The sequence below is a fragment of the Helianthus annuus genome, chromosome 14 (genome assembly GCF_002127325.2).
Source record: "Helianthus annuus cultivar XRQ/B chromosome 14, HanXRQr2.0-SUNRISE, whole genome shotgun sequence".
NCBI lineage: Eukaryota > Viridiplantae > Streptophyta > Magnoliopsida > Asterales > Asteraceae > Helianthus > Helianthus annuus.
The window spans coordinates 78,751,833-78,772,285 of NC_035446.2; the positions used below are offsets into that span (position 1 = coordinate 78,751,833).

The 20,453-nt window shown below is 39.7% G+C and overlaps 1 protein-coding gene across 1 annotated transcript; it reads right to left on the bottom strand.

Moving 5' to 3' along the window:
• Positions 1–2,619: 2,619 nt before the first annotated feature.
• LOC110906811 lies at positions 2,620–11,238 on the bottom strand. Its single transcript, XM_022151887.1, has 7 exons — positions 11,087–11,238; positions 10,790–10,958; positions 10,533–10,685; positions 10,378–10,465; positions 10,123–10,296; positions 6,572–6,762; positions 2,620–2,799 (listed from the first exon to the last, which is right to left on the bottom strand). The coding sequence occupies exons 1-7, from the start codon at positions 11,236–11,238 to the stop codon at positions 2,620–2,622; spliced, it is 1,107 nt and encodes a 368-aa protein (XP_022007579.1).
• Between the last annotated feature and the right edge of the window lie 9,215 nt (positions 11,239–20,453).

Genomic DNA, 20,453 nt, shown 5'->3' on the forward strand with positions numbered 1-20,453 from the left:
TGACCATTCTGAATGTTCAAAGTCACATTGCATTGCAGATTTGTAGAATTTTTCTTCTAAGGGCTAGGTGTGTTGCTGTTTGGATCAAAGCTTGAGAATGATGAAGTATATCCACCACTTTGAGTTGTAGTGCTAGCATTTGGACTAGATGACCCATCAGCACTAAAAGTAGTACTAGTCTTTGGACTCTGGCTAGGGGTAGCCTCAAACTTGTTCCCTCGGTAGTACAAACTGACATCCTGTTTCACATTTGGATTTGTCATTATAGCTGTCTTTTGAATATCCAGCTCCTGTTCTTCAATCTTCTGGATGAATTGTGCCAAATTCATACTCTCAGACTTTCTCATGAGTTTCACAACCATCAAATAAGTTCCCGATTTCTGTTGGGGTAAAGCTTCAGCTAGCTTATCTACCCACTCATCATCCTCTTTCTTAATATCCAATCTACCCATTTCCAGTACCAGATGACAATATCTATCAATTGTTTGCTTTGTTGTTTCATGATCAAACGCTGTAAACATATCAAATGATTTCTTCAATAAAGCCTTTTAGTTTTTGATCATATCTGCACTCCCTCTGAATTTCTGAATCAAAGCTTCCCAGATTGATCTAGCTGTACCATTATGTTGAAGCAAGACAAAGATATCTTCTTTAACTGCTTGCTGAAGAATGCTAATTATAATCTTTTCACTTGTGTATTTCAACTTGTCAGCTTCTGTAAAATCATTAAAACCCTTTTCTAGCCCGCGTTCTTTCTTTGGTCTCTCATAATCTTTTAGCAATGAACACCAGGCATCGAATCTGTAAGCTTGAACCCAGTTCTCAAATCGGTTTTCCCAACCCTGAAAATCCTCAATGTACATCAGCTTCGGTGGTTTCTGATGAGTACCCGTCTCATTCTCACTATATACTGTTTCAGCAGCAGTCACAGGGGCAACAGGCGTCGCGAATGCATTGTAAAACTCTTCAGCCATGATTCGATAAAAATGTTTTTCAAAACCAGTCCATTTTGAGCGAAATAACAAGTTGGAGCGAAACCACAAGTAACTTGGAGCGGAATCACAGTTATATGTTTCATGCGGAATAACCTAGATCAGCCTTTTCAAGTGGAATTCTAACTAGCAGTTTGGAGCGGAATCTCAATTATGATTTGGAGCGGAATCATGTTTACAATTTAAAGCGGAATCTGATTTGGTATCTTGGAGCGAAATCAAAAACAATTTAGAGCGGAATCACTTCAATAGTTGAAGCGAAATCACAGTTTTGGAGCGGAATCAGTCAGGTGATATATCAAGTTCGAGCGGAATCACAAGATTTGCTTTCGAGCGGAATCACTTCGAACATCCATTTCAACCATTTTTAGTCCGAATTTTGCAGTGAAACTTTCAAGGGTTTGTTAATGTGCAGTTTTATACAATTTGTGAAAAATTCAGCCGATTTTGACCGTTCAAACTTGTTCAGATTCAAAAAGAAGTTGTAGAAGTCAGAAAATGAGGCTGTTTTGGCAAGAACTCTTCTTCCTGAGCTCTGATACCACTTGTAGGATCGCGTCCTGACCCAAACGAGTCAATCAGAAGAGCTCTAATCCGTTTCAGATGCGGAAAATAAGAAACGAGCTTGAAAAACAACTTGATTCACTTAAATTTGCCTTGAATTGATGATTTCACAGCTTTACAGTCAAACAGCACTTCGGCAGCAGTTCGGTACCGGAAAACAAGAACGTTACTAATGATTTCTCTCAAGAGGCTATATATAGGGACCTTGATTCCGCTCGAAGACCCACAAACCATTTGGAGCGGAATTAGAATATTGTGATTCCACTCGAAAGTGTCTAAGGTCATTTCGAGCGGAATTAACCACTTGGAGCGAAATCAGCATTTACAAGTATAAAACTTGACATTTGTAACATTCGTCAAAATCGACCCGTTTCAAAATCCGACCCGTTTTAAATTTTGGATCCTAACCTTTGAACCAACGGACATTTTTTTCGCGAATTGAATAATCATTGAAACACTTTCATCCTTATTTTAATTTGTTTATAAGTGTGGTTTTTTTTAAACAAATTAATAATAATAAAAATAAAATAATTAAATTATAAAAAGATAAATAATAAAATACATTTTTGGTTTGTTAAAAAGTTGGTTAGTAAACTAACTTGGTTAGTTATTTAATAGAAACCTAATTAACTAGGTTAGTTAATAGTCTTAATTAAACACGAACTAAGTTAATAAACTCAGTTAGATCAGTTACTAAAACCTTAGTGGCCAACTTGTAAATAATGAAAACCTTAAAAAGAACTAAAACCTTAAAAAGGGCTATGCCCGGGATCGAAATCGGACACCTACGCCAACAAACACGCGTACTAACCGACCGGTAGATTTCCAAGCCGTTTAATTCATATACGCGCTTTAATTTCGAGTTTCTTTTTTTGCCGCCCAAACAATTGCCAGCAACAACCCAGCTGTCCTTTCCTTTTCTTTTGATTGAACTGATTCTCCGGAATTGATCCCGTTTCCGTTAATATACATCCAATCACCATTTTTCCATATATGCCGAGACCCTTGAACACTGTATAATCGAACCATTCACCACGGTTTTACCCTCACACCTCCACCGATCTTATCTTTTGCTCACTCGCGGGACTCGTATCTTCACGTCGGAGCTCGAAGACGACACCGCAAACCTCATCGGAAGCCACTTGGAGTTGAGTCGAAGTTCGCAGCATGTGTTCGTCATCTCGTTCGGTACACGTTCTGTGCATCCTATTCGTTTTCGTTTCATCTCTTTGTCGTGCGTTTCCTGTCAATTTCAAAGTAAAAGTTTAACATAATGGACCTTTAATCTGGTATCATGTTCCGTTCTTGTCTGGGCTGCATCCACCAGAAAGACGACATCGCGCATTGTCGGTAAAACCCTCTCTTCATTATTTCATGTTAAAGTCTTCTTTTGTTATTAACAATTATGTTATTAAGGGTCAAAGGAAGAGAAATATATACAAACATACATATACATGCTCGATTTCTGTTGCCTTGTTTTGATGAAGAAGATTAACTGAAAATCATGTTTAATTGAATTAAAACCGAAACACATTCACAAGTGGTGCTGCAGTGGATTGGCTGGTGTGTTTGCCAACAACTCGGAGGTCATGGTTTCGAAACCTGACGCCGATATTTTCGCTGCCATATTTCCTTTTTTTGTAATAAAAAAAACTAATTTAGGAATCCATAAATCCTTTAAAATCATTTCGTTTATTGAAACATTTATATTCAAATAAAGTTTACCCTTTTTAATAAAAACCATTTAATGTGTTTTCCTTTTATAATTCAACCCTCAAATTTCTTAATAATTAATCTGGTTTTATTTAAATTTCCTTTCTTTTATAATCTAAAAACTTCAAAGATTAATCCTTTTAATTCGTTATAAAAATCCCTCAATATTGATAACTAGCAATTTATTTTAATCTTTTTATTCTTCTTTTATAACAAGTTAAATTATAATATGCAAATCAGAAATATTAGGATTATTTATTTAAACCAATAAATAATAACGCATATATTATGTGTTGTTCTAAATATCTAGGATAACCATTTCGTTCGTTCCTTTGGAAATCCCCAACTCTTACTCGTGCGCTATCTTACAAGAAATCGCAACGCAACCAATGTGAGTATACTCGATCCCATTTTCGTTTTAAACACATTTGGGTGCAACATGTATTTCATATTCAAATTACACAACACTTGAGTCTTGTTTCAATCACACTCTATCCACATTTAAACATGAAATGATTTGATGCTTGTTAATCTCTTATGCTATGCATGTTGAACGATATGTGAACGATATGTGAACGATATGTGAACGATGTTGAACGATGTTGAACGATGTTGAACGATGTTGAACGATATTTGAACGATGTTGAACGATGTTGAACGATATTGAATGGCAAAGTAGTAACATGTATCATCTTATTCATGTTGGATATGAGCACATTTAAACATTTTATTCTACTATGCTATGTATCAAACTTGTATACTCGCCAACATTTTTTTGTTGATGTTATTTTAATACATGTTGCAGGTTGATAGATGAAGAATTCAAGAATCAAGTTAGGGTGAATTAGAAACACACCTAGAAATAAACTATGTTGGAATCTTGTTTTTTGAACAATGTATGACATTTTAGAATTTATGAAATTGAATTTAATCTATATTGTCACAATTAGTGTTATGTTGTTTTGAGCAATTTTTACGTCTCATCCCGATGTTTCCGCCATCGGTTGGGGTGTGACAGATTGGTATCAGAGCCATAACTATAGGGAATTAGGGAGGATTGCCTTATTTTTCCTTAGTCTATAGTAGGAGTACTCTGATACCAGATTGGTATCAGAGCCATAACTATAGGGAATTAGGAATGCCTTGCCTAGTCTATAGTTTAGGAGCTTTTTCACTATGTGTTGCTTAAAACAACTTCCCTTCTATCTTCTTTGCTTCCCTCTACTTTCTTTTGGACTTTTAATATACATGCCTTTCCTAAGGCTAACACAATACACACTTGGAGGCTTGAAGACACTCTTACAACACAATCGAAATGATTCATCAAGATAGGGGTGATTCCCACACTTGGTGATGATTTTCACTCAGCTATATTTTGATTTTTGCACGAAATCTACCCTCAAGTTAGGAGTGATATCCAAACCTTGTTGGGAGTTTTCCATTTCATATTCTAGTGGACCCTTATCTTAGGATAAGTACCAACCACATTAGGGTACGATGTTATCAAGTTAGAGGTGATACTCGCATCTTGTTTAACTAGTCCCACTCCTCGATTTTCATTCTCGCCAAAGTTTCGATTTTCCCAATCGATTAAGGACGTGTAGTAACTGGAAGGACGAATATCGTTAATCGCTTCTCGATGAGAGTATTTGTCTATTAGGCCAAAGCACGCTTCCTTAATTCGAAAAGGACTTCGATTTACTTTGGAATAGTCTTATGTTACGTTCCGTGACAATCCATGTTTTACGTTAAATCTCTTTTATGCTATCTCAATTTTTATGTGTTTTACATTTGAACGATATATCATTTCAATCTAATACATGCATGCTAGTATGTTATACTGGATTCGTGTTACTCTTATGTGATGAACTTGTCCTTTAACCCACACCTTAACATGTATAGCACTATGCGTAGTGCTATAGGAGTAGCGCCCGCCCGTATTCTAGTGGTCATGTTAAATTAACAACATTACACCCTCTTCGTTGCGACGATGTCGGGTAGTCAACATTGCGGTACACGATGGGTTGACATGTTTATTCACATGCCAGTGGTACGTTAATCTTGTTAACTAAGTATGTCATGTGAATTGTTCTAAATTTTATACTAATACTCATATTTCCCAAAAAGGGAAGCTTATCATCAAGATAGGAGTGATTTCCTTACCTTGACGATTAGCTCCACTCACTTTTCAACTTCACCAATGAGCTAGGGGTGATTTCCTTACCTCAGAGGTAGTTACCAACATTTATTCGTTCTCAGTGAAACATTATATTTGAACGTTACACGAATCGCACTATCTTCGCAATCTAAAACAAATAATAATAATCTCTCGTGAACGAACTAATTTTACGATGCTTTCATTATCTATGTTACACTATGTGAAATTAATTGAACCTTTTGTATGCTATGTGAAACTAATTGAACCTTTTGTATGCTATGTGAAACTAATTGAACCTTTTGTATGCTATGTGACACATTCATGAAAACAATTTTCCTTGAACAAAACATTGGGATCAAGTCTCATATATTCTTCTTTTGAATCCTTAGAAGTCTTACCCTTAGATTTCGAGGACGAAATCTCCTAAAGTAGGGGAGACTGTAACATTCGTCAAAATCGACCCGTTTCAAAATCCGACCCGTTTTAAATTTTGGATCCTAACCTTTGAACCAACGGACATTTTTTTCGTGAATTGAATAATCATTGAAACACTTTCATCCTTATTTTAATTTGTTTATAAGTGTGGTTTTTTTTAAACAAATTAATAATAATAAAAATAAAATAATTAAATTATAAAAAGATAAATAATAAAATACATTTTTGGTTTGTTAAAAAGTTGGTTAGTAAACTAACTTGGTTAGTAATAATAGAAACCTAATTAACTAGGTTAGTTAATAGTCTTAATTAAACACGAACTAAGTTAATAAACTCAGTTAGATCAGTTACTAAAACCTTAGTGGCCAACTTGTAAATAATGAAAACCTTAAAAAGAACTAAAACCTTAAAAAGGGCTATGCCCGGGATCGAAATCGGACACCTACGCCAACAAACACGCGTACTAACCGACCGGTAGATTTCCAAGCCGTTTAATTCATATACGCGCTTTAATTTCGAGTTTCTTTTTTTGCCGCCCAAACAATTGCCAGCAACAACCCAGCTGTCCTTTCCTTTTCTTTTGATTGAACTGATTCTCCGGAATTGATCCCGTTTCCGTTAATATACATCCAATCACCATTTTTCCATATATGCCGAGACCCTTGAACACTATATAATCGAACCATTCACCACGGTTTTACCCTCACACCTCCACCGATCTCATCTTTTGCTCACTCGCGGGACTCGTATCTTCACGTCGGAGCTCGAAGACGACACCGCAAACCTCATCGGAAGCCACTTGGAGTTGAGTCGAAGTTCGCAGCATGTGTTCGTCATCTCGTTCGGTACACGTTTTGTGCATCCTATTCGTTTTCGTTTCATCTCTTTGTCGTGCGTTTCCTGTCAATTTCAAAGTAAAAGTTTAACATAATGGACCTTTAATCTGGTATCATGTTCCGTTCTTGTCTGGGCTGCATCCACCAGAAAGACGACATCGCGCATTGTCGGTAAAACCCTCTCTTCATTATTTCATGTTAAAGTCTTCTTTTGTTATTAACAATTATGTTATTAAGGGTCAAAGGAAGAGAAATATATACAAACATACATATACATGCTCGATTTCTGTTGCCTTGTTTTGATGAAGAAGATTAACTGAAAATCATGTTTAATTGAATTAAAACCGAAACACATTCACAAGTGGTGCTGCAGTGGATTGGCTGGTGTGTTTGCCAACAACTCGGAGGTCATGGTTTCGAAACCTGACGCCGATATTTTCGCTGCCATATTTCCTTTTTTTGTAATAAAAAAAACTAATTTAGGAATCCATAAATCCTTTAAAATCATTTCGTTTATTGAAACATTTATATTCAAATAAAGTTTACCCTTTTTAATAAAAACCATTTAATGTGTTTTCCTTTTATAATTCAACCCTCAAATTTCTTAATAATTAATCTGGTTTTATTTAAATTTCCTTTCTTTTATAATCTAAAAACTTCAAAGATTAATCCTTTTAATTCGTTATAAAAATCCTCAATATTGATAACTAGCAATTTATTTTAATCTTTTTATTCTTCTTTTATAACAAGTTAAATTATAATATGCAAATCAGAAATATTAGGATTATTTATTTAAACCAATAAATAATAACGCATATATTATGTGTTGTTCTAAATATCTAGGATAACCATTTCGTTCGTTCCTTTGGAAATCCCCAACTCTTACTCGTGCGCTATCTTACAAGAAATCGCAACGCAACCAATGTGAGTATACTCGATCCCATTTTCGTTTTAAACACATTTGGGTGCAACATGTATTTCATATTCAAATTACACAACACTTGAGTCTTGTTTCAATCACACTCTATCCACATTTAAACATGAAATGATTTGATGCTTGTTAATCTCTTATGCTATGCATGTTGAACGATATGTGAACGATATGTGAACGATATGTGAACGATGTTGAACGATGTTGAACGATGTTGAACGATGTTGAACGATGTTGAACGATATTTGAACGATGTTGAACGATGTTGAATGGCAAAGTAGTAACATGTATCATCTTATTCATGTTGGATATGAGCACATTTAAACATTTTATTCTACTATGCTATGTATCAAACTTGTATACTCGCCAACATTTTTTTGTTGATTTTATTTTAATACATGTTGCAGGTTGATAGATGAAGAATTCAAGAATCAAGTTAGGGTGAATTAGAAACACACCTAGAAATAAACTATGTTGGAATCTTGTTTTTTGAACAATGTATGACATTTTAGAATTTATGAAATTGAATTTAATCTATATTGTCACAATTAGTGTTATGTTGTTTTGAGCAATTTGTACGTCTCATCCCGATGTTTCCGCCATCGGTTGGGGTGTGACAACATTTTCTTGTACAACGTGCCCTGAACTAACAATACTAATACAAGACTCGATACAAGACGAAGTCGACAGATGTATGCACCAACAGCCGCGTATGGTAGTGGCTAAAATCATGAACGCCGGATACTACTGGCCTGGCATGCAGTTAGACGCGTTTAAAGTCTTGCGCAAATGTTTCAATTGTCAATGACACGCACCAAAGACATTGCGACCAAAGAACAACCTCGCATGGCCTTTTCAGAAATGGGCCATGGATGTTGTGGGACCATTTCCAGATGCACCAGGTGCGGTAAAGTTTATCATAGTGGCTGTCGACTACTTCACCAAATGGGTAGAAGCAAAACCGCTGGCCTCTACCACCGCTATGATAACCAGGAAATTTGTCTGGGAACACATCATCTGTCGTTTCGGTCTACCAATGTGCATCGTAACCGATAACGGCACCAACTTTGCTGCCGAAGATTTTCAAAACTGGCTAAAGGAATTAAACATTGAACACGTCTTCTCCTCAGTGGCGCATCCGCAAGGGTACGGTCAGGTCGAGAGCATCAATAAAAGTTTAGTCGAAGGCATAAAGGCACGGTTGGGAACAGCCAGACGAGGCTAGGTCGATGAACTCCCAAGTATCCTATGGGCCCATAGGACTAACCCGAAGACAAGTCACGGGGAGACACCCTTCAGCCTAGTCTATGGCTCTGAGGCGGTGATCCCCGCTGAAATCGGTCTCCCTTCACCCCGAATGTTAGCTATCAACAAAATTGACAACAGTGACGAGCGCAGGCTTGACTTAGACCTCTTAGAAGAAAGGCACGAAAACGCCGCAATCAACGAGGCCAAGTACAAAACCAAGCTAGAAAAGTACTACAACGCGCGCGTCCGCATATGCACATTCAACCCGGGAGACCCTTCGAGACAATGAGGCCTCTAACGCAGAGCGCCCAGGGAAACTTGCCCCCAAGTGGGAAGGACCCTACCTCATCCAAGAGGTCATAGGAAAGGGCGCGTACAGGTTACAAACGTTAGAACGTGAACCCATTGCAAGAATATGGAACGCACAACAAATTTGCCGCTGTTACATGAAAGCTACGTTTACATTTTCCATGTAACCTACTGGCCCGCAGGCCATTTGTCAATAAATAAATGAACGATTCAATGCAATATTGTTTATTCCTTTTATTACAAATGTGTGTTCCACTTTGCGGTATCTGCAAAAACAGATTGGTAAAATCTTCATTCGCGATACCCACATAAAGTGGTGACCATACACAAATATTGTAATAGGCAAGCAAAGGAAAAACATCAGCGTCTATCCGGCTGGATAAGCACATACAGTTTTTACAAAACTTAAACAATTCCTAAATCCTAACGGGATAAAAACAGGAATTGACTAATACTCACACAACAAAGGTGTAGAGTATACTCAACCGCGCTTTACAGCCAATAGAGTTGTCCATATACTTTCATGTCACCTAGACGTGCAAATGGCAAACAATGACTTAGTATTATTTACATGTGCCTCAAACATTGGCCTTAAATAAACACTATTTCAACCGCGCTCACACAAAGACAGTAAATATCCTTTACTTATCAACTTTGAGCCTCACATACTTGTATATCACCTAGATATGCAAATGGCAAATTCAGACTTAATGTTATTTACAAAAACATTAGCTCACACATGTTCAAAAATGCAAGTAGTAAAAAGACTTGTACAAATCGAACAAAAGGGTTAAACTTTATATATTCCGAAATATTTCTACACCATTGCGGTGCAGAAGAAGTTTACATCAGTTCTCCTCTAAAAACATTTACATCAAAAAGAGAGGTCAAAAAAGGCACGTAGGCCAACCTAGTCTTCTTTCGTACCACTGGTACCTACATCACCCTTTGCACCACCAGAAGGCTCCTCCTCCTCTTCAGGATCATCATACAACAACTGCAAGCGGTCCACATAATCTTCCGCCTCCAAGCATTTATCAATATCTTCAATGGCGGAAATAGACACGCTGTTGTATGTGTTAACGGCCGTAACATACCGAGCCTCAGTATCTACACCATGGAACCCATATCTCTCATCAGTAAACTTGCTCTAGTAGAAAGGATTCACATGGTTAAGGCATTCGTTGTAACCAGCTTTGAACGCCGCCTCCCGCGCATGCTCCTTAAGCTCATTAACGGCACTTGCGTTTTCAGGCGTGTCAAGAATGGTTCCAACAATCTGCAAAACACAAATAATAAGGTTAGCAAAAGCAAACCTAAAGATAGCAAAGGCACCGGGTACTTACATGCCCGATACCGTGATCACGCATCCAATCGCGATCTGCCTTAAGCTGATCCAAAGAAGAAACCAGGCTATCCCTAGCCTTAGTAGCCTCCCTTTCCTGCGCTTCAGCTTCAGCCGCGCGGGCAGTGACCTCCTCAATAATGGTCACCCGGTTCTACACTTCAACCTATCAGCAACAAAGAAAACACAAGTATAGAGGGATAATCAGTCATACTTGTGAAACAAAGAAACAAACTCAAGTGTAAACGCAACTCATACCTTGAGGCCCTGAACAGCTTTGTTTAAATTGTTGCGGTCAGCATCCGCCTCTTCAAGAGCCTTGGCACCGCGTGCCTCCACCTCCTTGGCCTCCTTGGCAGCCGCTTCAGCTGCAGCCGTTTCTTTTACCAAAGCAGCATTCACCGCCTTGAGATTGGTCACCTCCTGACTAACACGGAAAAGTTTTTCATATTCTTGAGCACAAGCTTCCCTCCAATCTTGTGCTAGTCAGAAAGCAACTTAGCAAGAGTACAAACCTGTTTAAGGCCAGCTGTCGCAGCCCAAGCTTAAGTCTACTTTTGCTTCTCAAAAGCAACTTTCTCCTTTTCCAGCTGCTCTGCACCCTCCCGAGCAGCCTGTGCCATCACCTCAGCCTCAGCCCGCAGGCGAGCGGTTTCCTCCTCCTTGCGGCCCAGAACCTTGTAATCTTCCATAATAGCATTCGCCATTATGGAATTCACAACAAGCATAGAGGAGAGTTGATTTATCCAGTTCTCACGGGGCTAACCACGGGCCCGAAGAACCTCAAAAGGAGTGCCCAAACCGCTCAAGATGTCCTGGCAAGCGGATGGATCGTTGGAAATATCATCCCCTTGCATAACAGTCCAAGGGGGACGATGATAGCTCACACTCCAGTTCGCCGCGTAAGAATGGTAGTAAAACTCCAATTCGGTCTCACCAGGCTGAATGGATGGTTGTTCCTCAAACCCGTGCCCGCGGCAGTTGAACCAGATGTTTTTTCAGCAACTGGGGACTTTGGCTTTTCAGCATCAGAAAACTTCAGATTACCCCCCCTAGAAATCAAAATCTCGCGGGGGGGTCAAATTGTCAGGTGAGTCCACCGTATCAAAGATGGTCTGATCCGCAGCTTTCTTCCCAGTATCCTCCGCTTGCGCAGAGGGCGCAGTAACCACTTCGATAGAGGGACTTCTTCTAAACTCCTTATTGACTCCCGAGTCCGCAGCCGCGTCTCGCGCAGGAGAAGAACGAGACTCAAAAAAGGAAAACGTCTCCTCAAGCGGTTCTACAACAAAGCAAAAAACAACTATAAGTTACAAGCTAAAAATGACTAACACTTGTAAACATATGGTCCAATTACCAGTCACAACCGCAGGCTTTGGCTGCGAGATAGCAGTTGTCTGAGTCGTTCTCAACTTCGAACGTTTCTTCTCACCAGCACCAGCGGAATCTACCTTCCGTTTTTTCTTCTCACCAGCAGGTTCAAAACCTGCAGGAGACCCAACCGCAGCCGCACCACCACCTTGAACACCCAAACCCTCAAGGGTGTCAGACACCACCACGTAATCGGTGTATCTGCGGAAACGAGTATAAGAGATACCTGCCACCTGCGACACCAAAGGAGGAACAACAGCCGGCTCATGCGTTTTCTTCTTGCGAAACCGCACGTCCGGGTCTCCCAAAGCCCTAAGATCACCTGCGTTTCAATCATCAACGAGCAAATCAGCAAAGGCCAACTTATTCACAAAACAAGTAAGGAAAGTATATCTACTATACCTTTGCCTTGCGGCAGTTTTGCCTCGATCGCCTCGCGATCAGGGATACGGAAGTTTTCACGAATGGTGAAGTTGAACCCTTCTTCACCCTCCGCACACGCAAGCACCTCAACCTTGCACTTGAAGTCCGGGTCAAATATTCTCCAAAGGGCAGCATGCTCTGATAGTACATTTACAAAAACTCAGTAACAAAGATAAGGAAGTAAGAAACCGCACAAGAAGAAACGTACTTACCACCACTTTTCTCCCGCACAATGGGCCTTGCTTTCCTACTCATCCTAGTCAGCATCATCTGCAGCACCCACAACTGCGAGTTGTTCAGTTTCTTAAACCCAATGATCCGCAACCTTGGGAACCAGTCCACCGTATCAGCCTTGGGGACAGCAATGGTCTCCGCTATAATCGTATCGGTCACATTCTGAAAGGTCAACTTGGTAGTGACCGCAATATCCTTAATTTAGAAGAATTTTGTCTTCCACTTCATAAAACCCTTGGGAAGGACCATCAGCTTTGGGCTACCGTGTCGTTGACAGAAAGAGAAGAAACCCGTGTGCACTGTCAACTGATAAAACTGCCGAAAGTCTCCGACGGTGGGTTCCATACCAAGAGCACGAAAGGTGTACTCAAAGTTTCGAACCCGAATCATCCCAAACGGGCTCAGTTGAGATATATGGATTTTGTACCACTCCAAAATCTCAGCAACAAAGACAGTCAACGGTAGCCTGAGGTTACAGTCACCGAAGAAATCTGCCCACATGGTGACATATCCCGTCGGAGCATCAGCGCCGGTGTCACCCTCTTGTGGGTAAACAGCCCCATATTCTTAAGGCGTCTAAACGTTGGTCATCAAATTATCGAACGTAGCATTTGTCCATTTCAGCACCGGCAAGCCTCCGCCGGGGGCACCAGCTTCCTCCTCCTCCGCCGCCGCCGGCGACGAAGGATCATGATTCTCTCCAGGAACAGAATGTGGGTTCGATGGTTCAGCTTTCACGAAGAAGAAAAACAATTGTAGAACGAGTTCAAAAACTCAGAAACCTCACCGGAAAATCAAATATTTGATCGGAGAAGACGAAGGATCTTACTCTCTCTCACCGAAAAATTTTGAAATTTCGAAGAAGTGAGGGGAAACCCCACAATGGTTTCCCCTTTTATACTCATCGCAATTAATGCGAAACAGTAACCGAAACGTCGTGCATAGAATGAACGAATCATGCAAAGCCACGTGTACAACGACGGTTCCGCTGACGATTACCACGCACGAGTAGCCGCCCACGCGCCTGACAAAAGAGACTTTTACACTCCTGCTACAGTGCAGTGATTACCTCGGGCAGTGCAAACGTCCTTTCGTTTCAGCACATGTCAGGAAAATCCCACCAACTTCCACCAACTCACACGTGCGGTCTAGAATGTTTCAAAAGCTACAACTGAAGATAACTCTCATGTACGCGGCATTCGGTTTTTTTTATGGTTTCTCAAACCATAACCTAGACCGCATGTCGTTTTTTACATCCCCTTAAAAAATAGGAAAAATATATTTACACTATATAAAGCTGAATAACCTATATCCTCATATACCCATGAGCACACGTGGAATATGCGAAGATGACACACACGAGCCCGTACAGGTGTGTCAGATACTCAGAACCAGCGTTGTTCTTTGGACTGCGAAAACCGCTTCTCAGGAACAGCAAAACCGCATTACCTTGAAGTTCTTCAAGCTTCAAATCCCTCGTGTCCGGTTCACAACCACAGAGGGGACGCAAACAGCTTCTCCATAGGGAAAAGGATAAGTATGATGAGCAATCGCACATCAGCAACCCTGATTCCTGATCCTTCAAGAGCCACAACAAAGAGAATCCCTCTTTTAAAGCGAGTCTTCTGCTGCAAACCGCAGACACTCATGAGTAGTTGCGACGGAACGCAACTACGCGAACGGTAGCTACGGAAGTGCCACGACTAAGCCATTACGCGGTTGACCATGTTTATTTGCCCACGGATCAAGAGAAGGATTCATATTGTTCGACCAAACACAGCCAACAATGACGCAAGTTCCCCACATTATTCGACCAAACATGGCCAACAATGTAACGGAACGAGGTAACCGCAAAGGACGTGCGGTTACTTGAGAGCTAAATTGGAAGGACACGAACACCATACAAAATAGGGATCATCGTTACATGTCCAGTTGATAAACATAAAGCGAGAGCAAGGCACTTACAGCATTGCATCCGCTTCCGTAGAGGTTACAACTAGAGTTGCGGCCACTGACATCTTCAGTCACGATCTCAAAGGTTGGTTCGACACACCAACAGGTGGCAACCAACCCTGATGACATCAGAAAAGGTAGACCATACTACCGGATCAAAATCCTCGGCTGAGAATTCTGCATCAAACGGAACTTGCTCACCGGTACGGAAGAGACATCACACGACTCTACCGGATCCCCAGCTTGATATTCTTGAAGCAGGAGCCATCAGCATGGCCTAGAATCTTCTCCAAACTCCAAAGTACCCGATCGACCTCATAGTCCAGTATTCCTCCCACATGCAACTTGCATTAGGAAACAACACTAGACTGGGGGGACTTGAAGGGGTATGGTCCCAGATCTCGCGCCAGCATGGCCGCGAGTGACCATTACCCTCATAAAAAACCCCCACCGGCAAGAACTTATCTATGTCTGTGCGGGCACGCGCGAACACAGCGGTCGAATCCAATCGGTCAAGTGATGAGAAGAAGACTTACTTTGTGTATGAAAATGGTTGTACGCATAGCAATGCGGCCTAGCACCGCATCCTATGAACATTTTCATAACGACAAGGGAATTGGACAACAATAACAGTCACCATAAGTGGCGATGCAGCCTAGCACCGCATCCCGCAGTCTTCGCCAGAGTGAGAACACGGAAACAACAGCAGTTACCGTAGGTAGCGATGCGGCGTGGCACCGCATCCTACCCACAAGGCAAGTGGGACTGACACCCCAGAGCAAGTGGCACCAATGACAGTCGCATGTCAGCCCATACCTAAGCAACAGACTGACACTGCAGTAGGACGTGGCTTCACCTCCACAACCGACAAGCCTGACACACCTGCATAAGGGCGGCGCGTCGTCAGTCTGACCACTCACCTACCCTCCTTCACTCCTCGGCTGTAAATACCCATCCCAAATCAGGTTTGAGGTATCGCTTCTCAACTCTCTCACTACCACTACTATCACACACTTTGCTTCACAAGCAAATTACTGATTCTCACGCCAGAGATTGGTAACAAGGAGCACCCCCCACCCCTTCCTCCTTGTTACGAGTCACTGTGTGTTTCTGTTGTGTAGAAGATAGCCCAGCTGACGGTCTAGCCACCGATCCTTAGAAAGAAGGGATTAACCCTACTTGACGAGACCAGTGCATTAACCTCTCTTGGTTAACCATTTTTTCATCACTATCTGAACCTAAATTAACAGCAATTCATGGAATTAAATCAATTAATCAACACCAATAACAATATATTTACATCTAAGTTTCATGAGAGAGACAAAAAACCAAACTACCATTTGGTAAATTAAGTTTAAATAGGAGAAATAACAGAGTCGTACCGTTCCCTCATTCATCATCTCCTCCAAATTGCTGCTACTTTCTGAAATCATTTTTGCTAAAGGCGTGAATGGTGAATCTGCAGTTCACTATGTTTATTTTGGCCATCACTGATTCTAACCTGAAATTGTGGTTGATCGCCGATGTGCAGCTGGTTGATCGCCGCTACAGTTACCGGATACCCTCGTACCCCGTCCAACCGAAACGAAACCCTAACCGCCTGAGGTTATTTGCCGCTGTGCAGTTGGTTGATTGCCACTGCGGTGACCGGAAAGCCTGGTACCCTGTCGTTGCCACATGTGGCGGTTCACCCTCCATTGCTTTGGTCGATGGCTTCTCAAGTAACTATGTTAGGGTTTCTCCTATGCGTATTTCTTAAGTTATTTCTTTATGTTAATTGTTTTCTAAATTTCTTAAGTTCCTTTTTTCTACGTTTATTGTTTTCTTGAATATTTTAATCAAAGTAAATAATGTTTTTAAGACAGTGTTCAAGACAACACCGTCTAAAGGTTGCATAAATTACTATAAGACGGTGTTTAAGCATTAGACGGGGTTCTTTTGAACAATGGTCATATGGGTATTGATTTTAAGACGGTGTTATTGCATTAGACGCGGTTCTTTTGAACCCCTCTAAAATAAATCTTCAACACCGTCTAATACTCAATTTTGTAGTAGTGAATTAATTATGATAATGAAATAATATAAAAGTTAAAATTAGGAAAAATAGTATTGTTAGCGTTCATACAAAATTTGAACCATGTTTTTTTAATATAACGAGTAGAATTCCACTACACATTGCGGCGGGAATTTCATCTGTATCGGTTTGGTTCATTGCGGTACAGTATCGGCATTCGTTATAATAACCTGAAAAGAAAAAAAAACAATAATATAAAATCATGAGATGCATAAATGTATATCGACATCTGTAATGCATTGATTCAAAGTCCTAAAAAGTTAAACATGTATTGTTTTGACAATACCAATAATGATAATAATGATATTGATGTTCGGTTTGAAGCGGTTTTGTTCGTCACGACACTGCTATGTTAATAGTACTCACTATAGCCTATCATACAAAAAAATACAAAATATATTTATTTTTATACAACTTTGTTTTCAGTATTGTTTGGTTGGAATCGGTTCGGGCTCGCCACGTGGTGGGAACTCGGTCGACCTCCATTTGGTTCGTCACATGCTATAACAACCAAAAGGGAAAAAAAACTAAAGTCGATTGAAATCTATAACAAAGAATACCGGTACTGGTGTAGTTATTGTTCGGAAGGTAAAGTTTGCTTCATTTCAATAAAATTTATAACCAATCATAAAAAAAATACGTGTAACAACGCTGAAGTTTTATGACGGTATCGCTATTCGTCACAATAAAGAGCAAAACACGTCAATTATATATTACTAGCTCAGTTTTGAAAAAAAATTAGAATAAAGAATATGTTGGTGCATATGTCTATCGACTTCGTCTTGTATCGAGTCTTGTATTAGTTTAGATAGATCAGGGCACGATTTACGAGAAATTGTTGAAATCATGTTGGATGGTCGATTTCGCACGAAATGGAATATATCCATTTCGCACGAAATGGCAATGGCCATTTCGTACGAAATGGAAAAGCCATTTCGTGTGAGCTCGTTTCGTGCGGAATGGTCTCTCTATAAATAGGTGCTTTGGGTTTGTCATTTGGTAACGATTCGATTTCGATAGCGAAGCTCTGCCTAAATGTCTCCAGCATTGTAAAACGATCTGATATCAATACAGAGACAGTTTAAAGTGATTCTTCTTGCAAATCAGCTGAAATAACTCTGATACGTTTGTTTCCGCCACTCGTATTGGACGAGATCTCTTCTGAACAACTCGTTTGGGTCTGAAAACGATCCTACAAGTGGTATCAGAGCTCAGAGCTCAGGAGGAAGAGTTCATACCATTTCAGCTGCAAATTCTGATTTCTACACCTTCTTTTCAAAATTAAACAAGTTTTCACGGTTAAAATGGCTTGATTTTCTCACATTATACGCAAAACTGTGTTTTAACAAACCCTTGAAAGAATCAGACCTTAATTCGAAGTAAAACATGATCAATTTTGTGAAAAACTGTCCGTTCGTGTGACGTCAGCATCATTTCGCACGAAATAGATATCATTTCGTTTGACAGTGCTTCTCATTTCGCACGAATTGAGAATAGTTGGATCATTTCGTACGAAATAAGCCTTCATTTTGCACGAAATCATTTTTACATCTTGCACGAAATCAGTTTTTCATTTCGCATGAAATCAGCATTCCATTTCGCGCGAAGGTTGATTTCGCTTGGAAAGGTCATTCCGTGTGAAAGATCCATTCCGTTTGAAAGGGTTCTTTTCACGTGAAAGTTGCATTTCGTGTGAAACATCATTTCATTTCATTTGAAAGAAAAAGTTTGTGGAATTTTTTTAAAAACACTGTAATATGGAGAACAAGTTCTACAATGCCTTTGCTAGTCCGATGACTATTACTCAGAATACGATGCTAGAAAATGAGACAGGGACAACGCAAAAACCGCCTAAGCTTATGAGTATTGAGGAGTATAGAGGATCGTCCGAACGTTTTGAAAACTGGGTTCAAGTATATTATTTGGATGCATGGGATTATACTGAATTTCGATACGTTAGACCGGCTAAGGATGATGGAAGGAAGGTTGATATTAAAGATCTGAGTGTTGATGAGAAACAGAAATACAAAAATGAAAAGTTGATGGTTAGTCTCTTGCAGCAGGCTATTAAGGATGAAATCTTGATTTTACTTCAACACAACGGTAGTGCACAATCAATATGGAAAGAACTGAAATCAAAGTTTGTTGGCAGTAAAGAGATGATTAAGAACAAAACGTCGCTTATGAAGAAAGAATTTGATCTATTTCATGGATTAAGAAATGAAAGCACGAAGCAGATTATAGAAAGATACTGCAATCTGGTAAAGAATATGAAAAGATTGAGCATCAATAAAGAAAAAGATGAATTGATTGAAAAGTTGGCTGATGCATTGCCACATGATGTTTGGGGCACATATCTTATGATGTTGAGAAATAAACCTGATTTTGACAATTTATCGCTGAGTGATTTTATCGAACAACTCGAAGCTCAAGAGATGGAACAAAGAAAGATAGCAAGAATGAAGAACTATGATGGCGAACAAGACATTGGCTTGTATTACAAAGGTGGTGTTAGTGATAAGACTAACATTGCACCAAAGATTGAAATGACTTTCCATGCAAAAAGTTCTTCTGAAAGTTCATCTCAAGGATCAAGTAGCAAAATGGGATTTTCTTCATATCCATCATTTGATCCACATTTTTCTGCAACAAAGAGTGGCAAAGTTCTTCAATGCAACATTGCTTTAATCTTGAGAATGATCAAAATTACTCGGAGAAAGTAGCCAAAAGTCATTTGCCGTTATTGGTGACTGTGCTAGAGTCTTATAGGAGTTTAGTCGTAGGAAGGATCGGAAATCCGATGTTGACAAAAGAAGATTATGATCAGATTGATGCTGAGGAGATGGAATTGATGGATATAAAGTGGTGTTTGGTGAGCGTGCTGAGAAGAGTTGAGAAGTTTAAACAAATCATAGGAAGAGATGATTTTCGCGATGCAAATGTTTCTACTTTAGGATTTGATAAATCTAAAGTTACTTGTTTTCGTTGCAGGGAGAAAGGGCATTTTAAGCGAGAATGCACAAATCGAGAAGCAAATGGAGCTCAAAATCCTTTCAACAACAATGATTATTATCGGAAAGCGATCTATCATCAAGTTGCTCAACAACCTTATCAACTACAAGAACCACAAACTGCACAAGCTAAGAAGGCGATAGAAGAGTCATCAAAGAGAGCTTGTATGGTGAATCAAGATGATGAAAGATCGTCAAAAGGATTTAGTTGGGATAAATATATTTCAGCTGATAGTAAAGCATGTCTGGTAGATCAAGGTGATGAAAGATTACCAGAAGGTTTTAGGTGGGACAATTACTGTACAGATAAAGAATTCTTGGCTAAAGCTTTTGTTGCTCAAGTTGTTGAAGATGATGAAGATGATTATTGGGCAGAAAGTATGAAAAAGCATTTAAAGTATCTAGCCGAGAGAGATGCTGAAAATGCTCGAATGTCGAAGGAAAAAGAGGCTAAACAACAAAATGATAATGATTATGATTATTATGCAGAAAAAATGAGATAGCATTTAAAATTTCTAGCTGAGAGAGATGCAGAAAGAAGGAAAGGTAAGAATGATGAAGAAGAAGTCCGTGTGATAAAGGTTAAAGAAGTTCCAGCTTTCAAAGTTAATGAGGAAGTTGCTGCAGAAAAGACACCTGAAATCTGTGAAAATTATGAAACTGTGAAAAAATAAAACAGCGAGTTGATTCACAACATGAACAGGTTGAAAGAATCGTATAACGTTCTGAAATAAGCTATGAATCAATACAATGAATCAAGTAATGAACAAGCAACTGCATTGAAGACACTTCAAGGAGCGTTCATGTCAAAGCAGTCAGGCATCAATCATTACACTGATAAATGTGCTGAACTTGA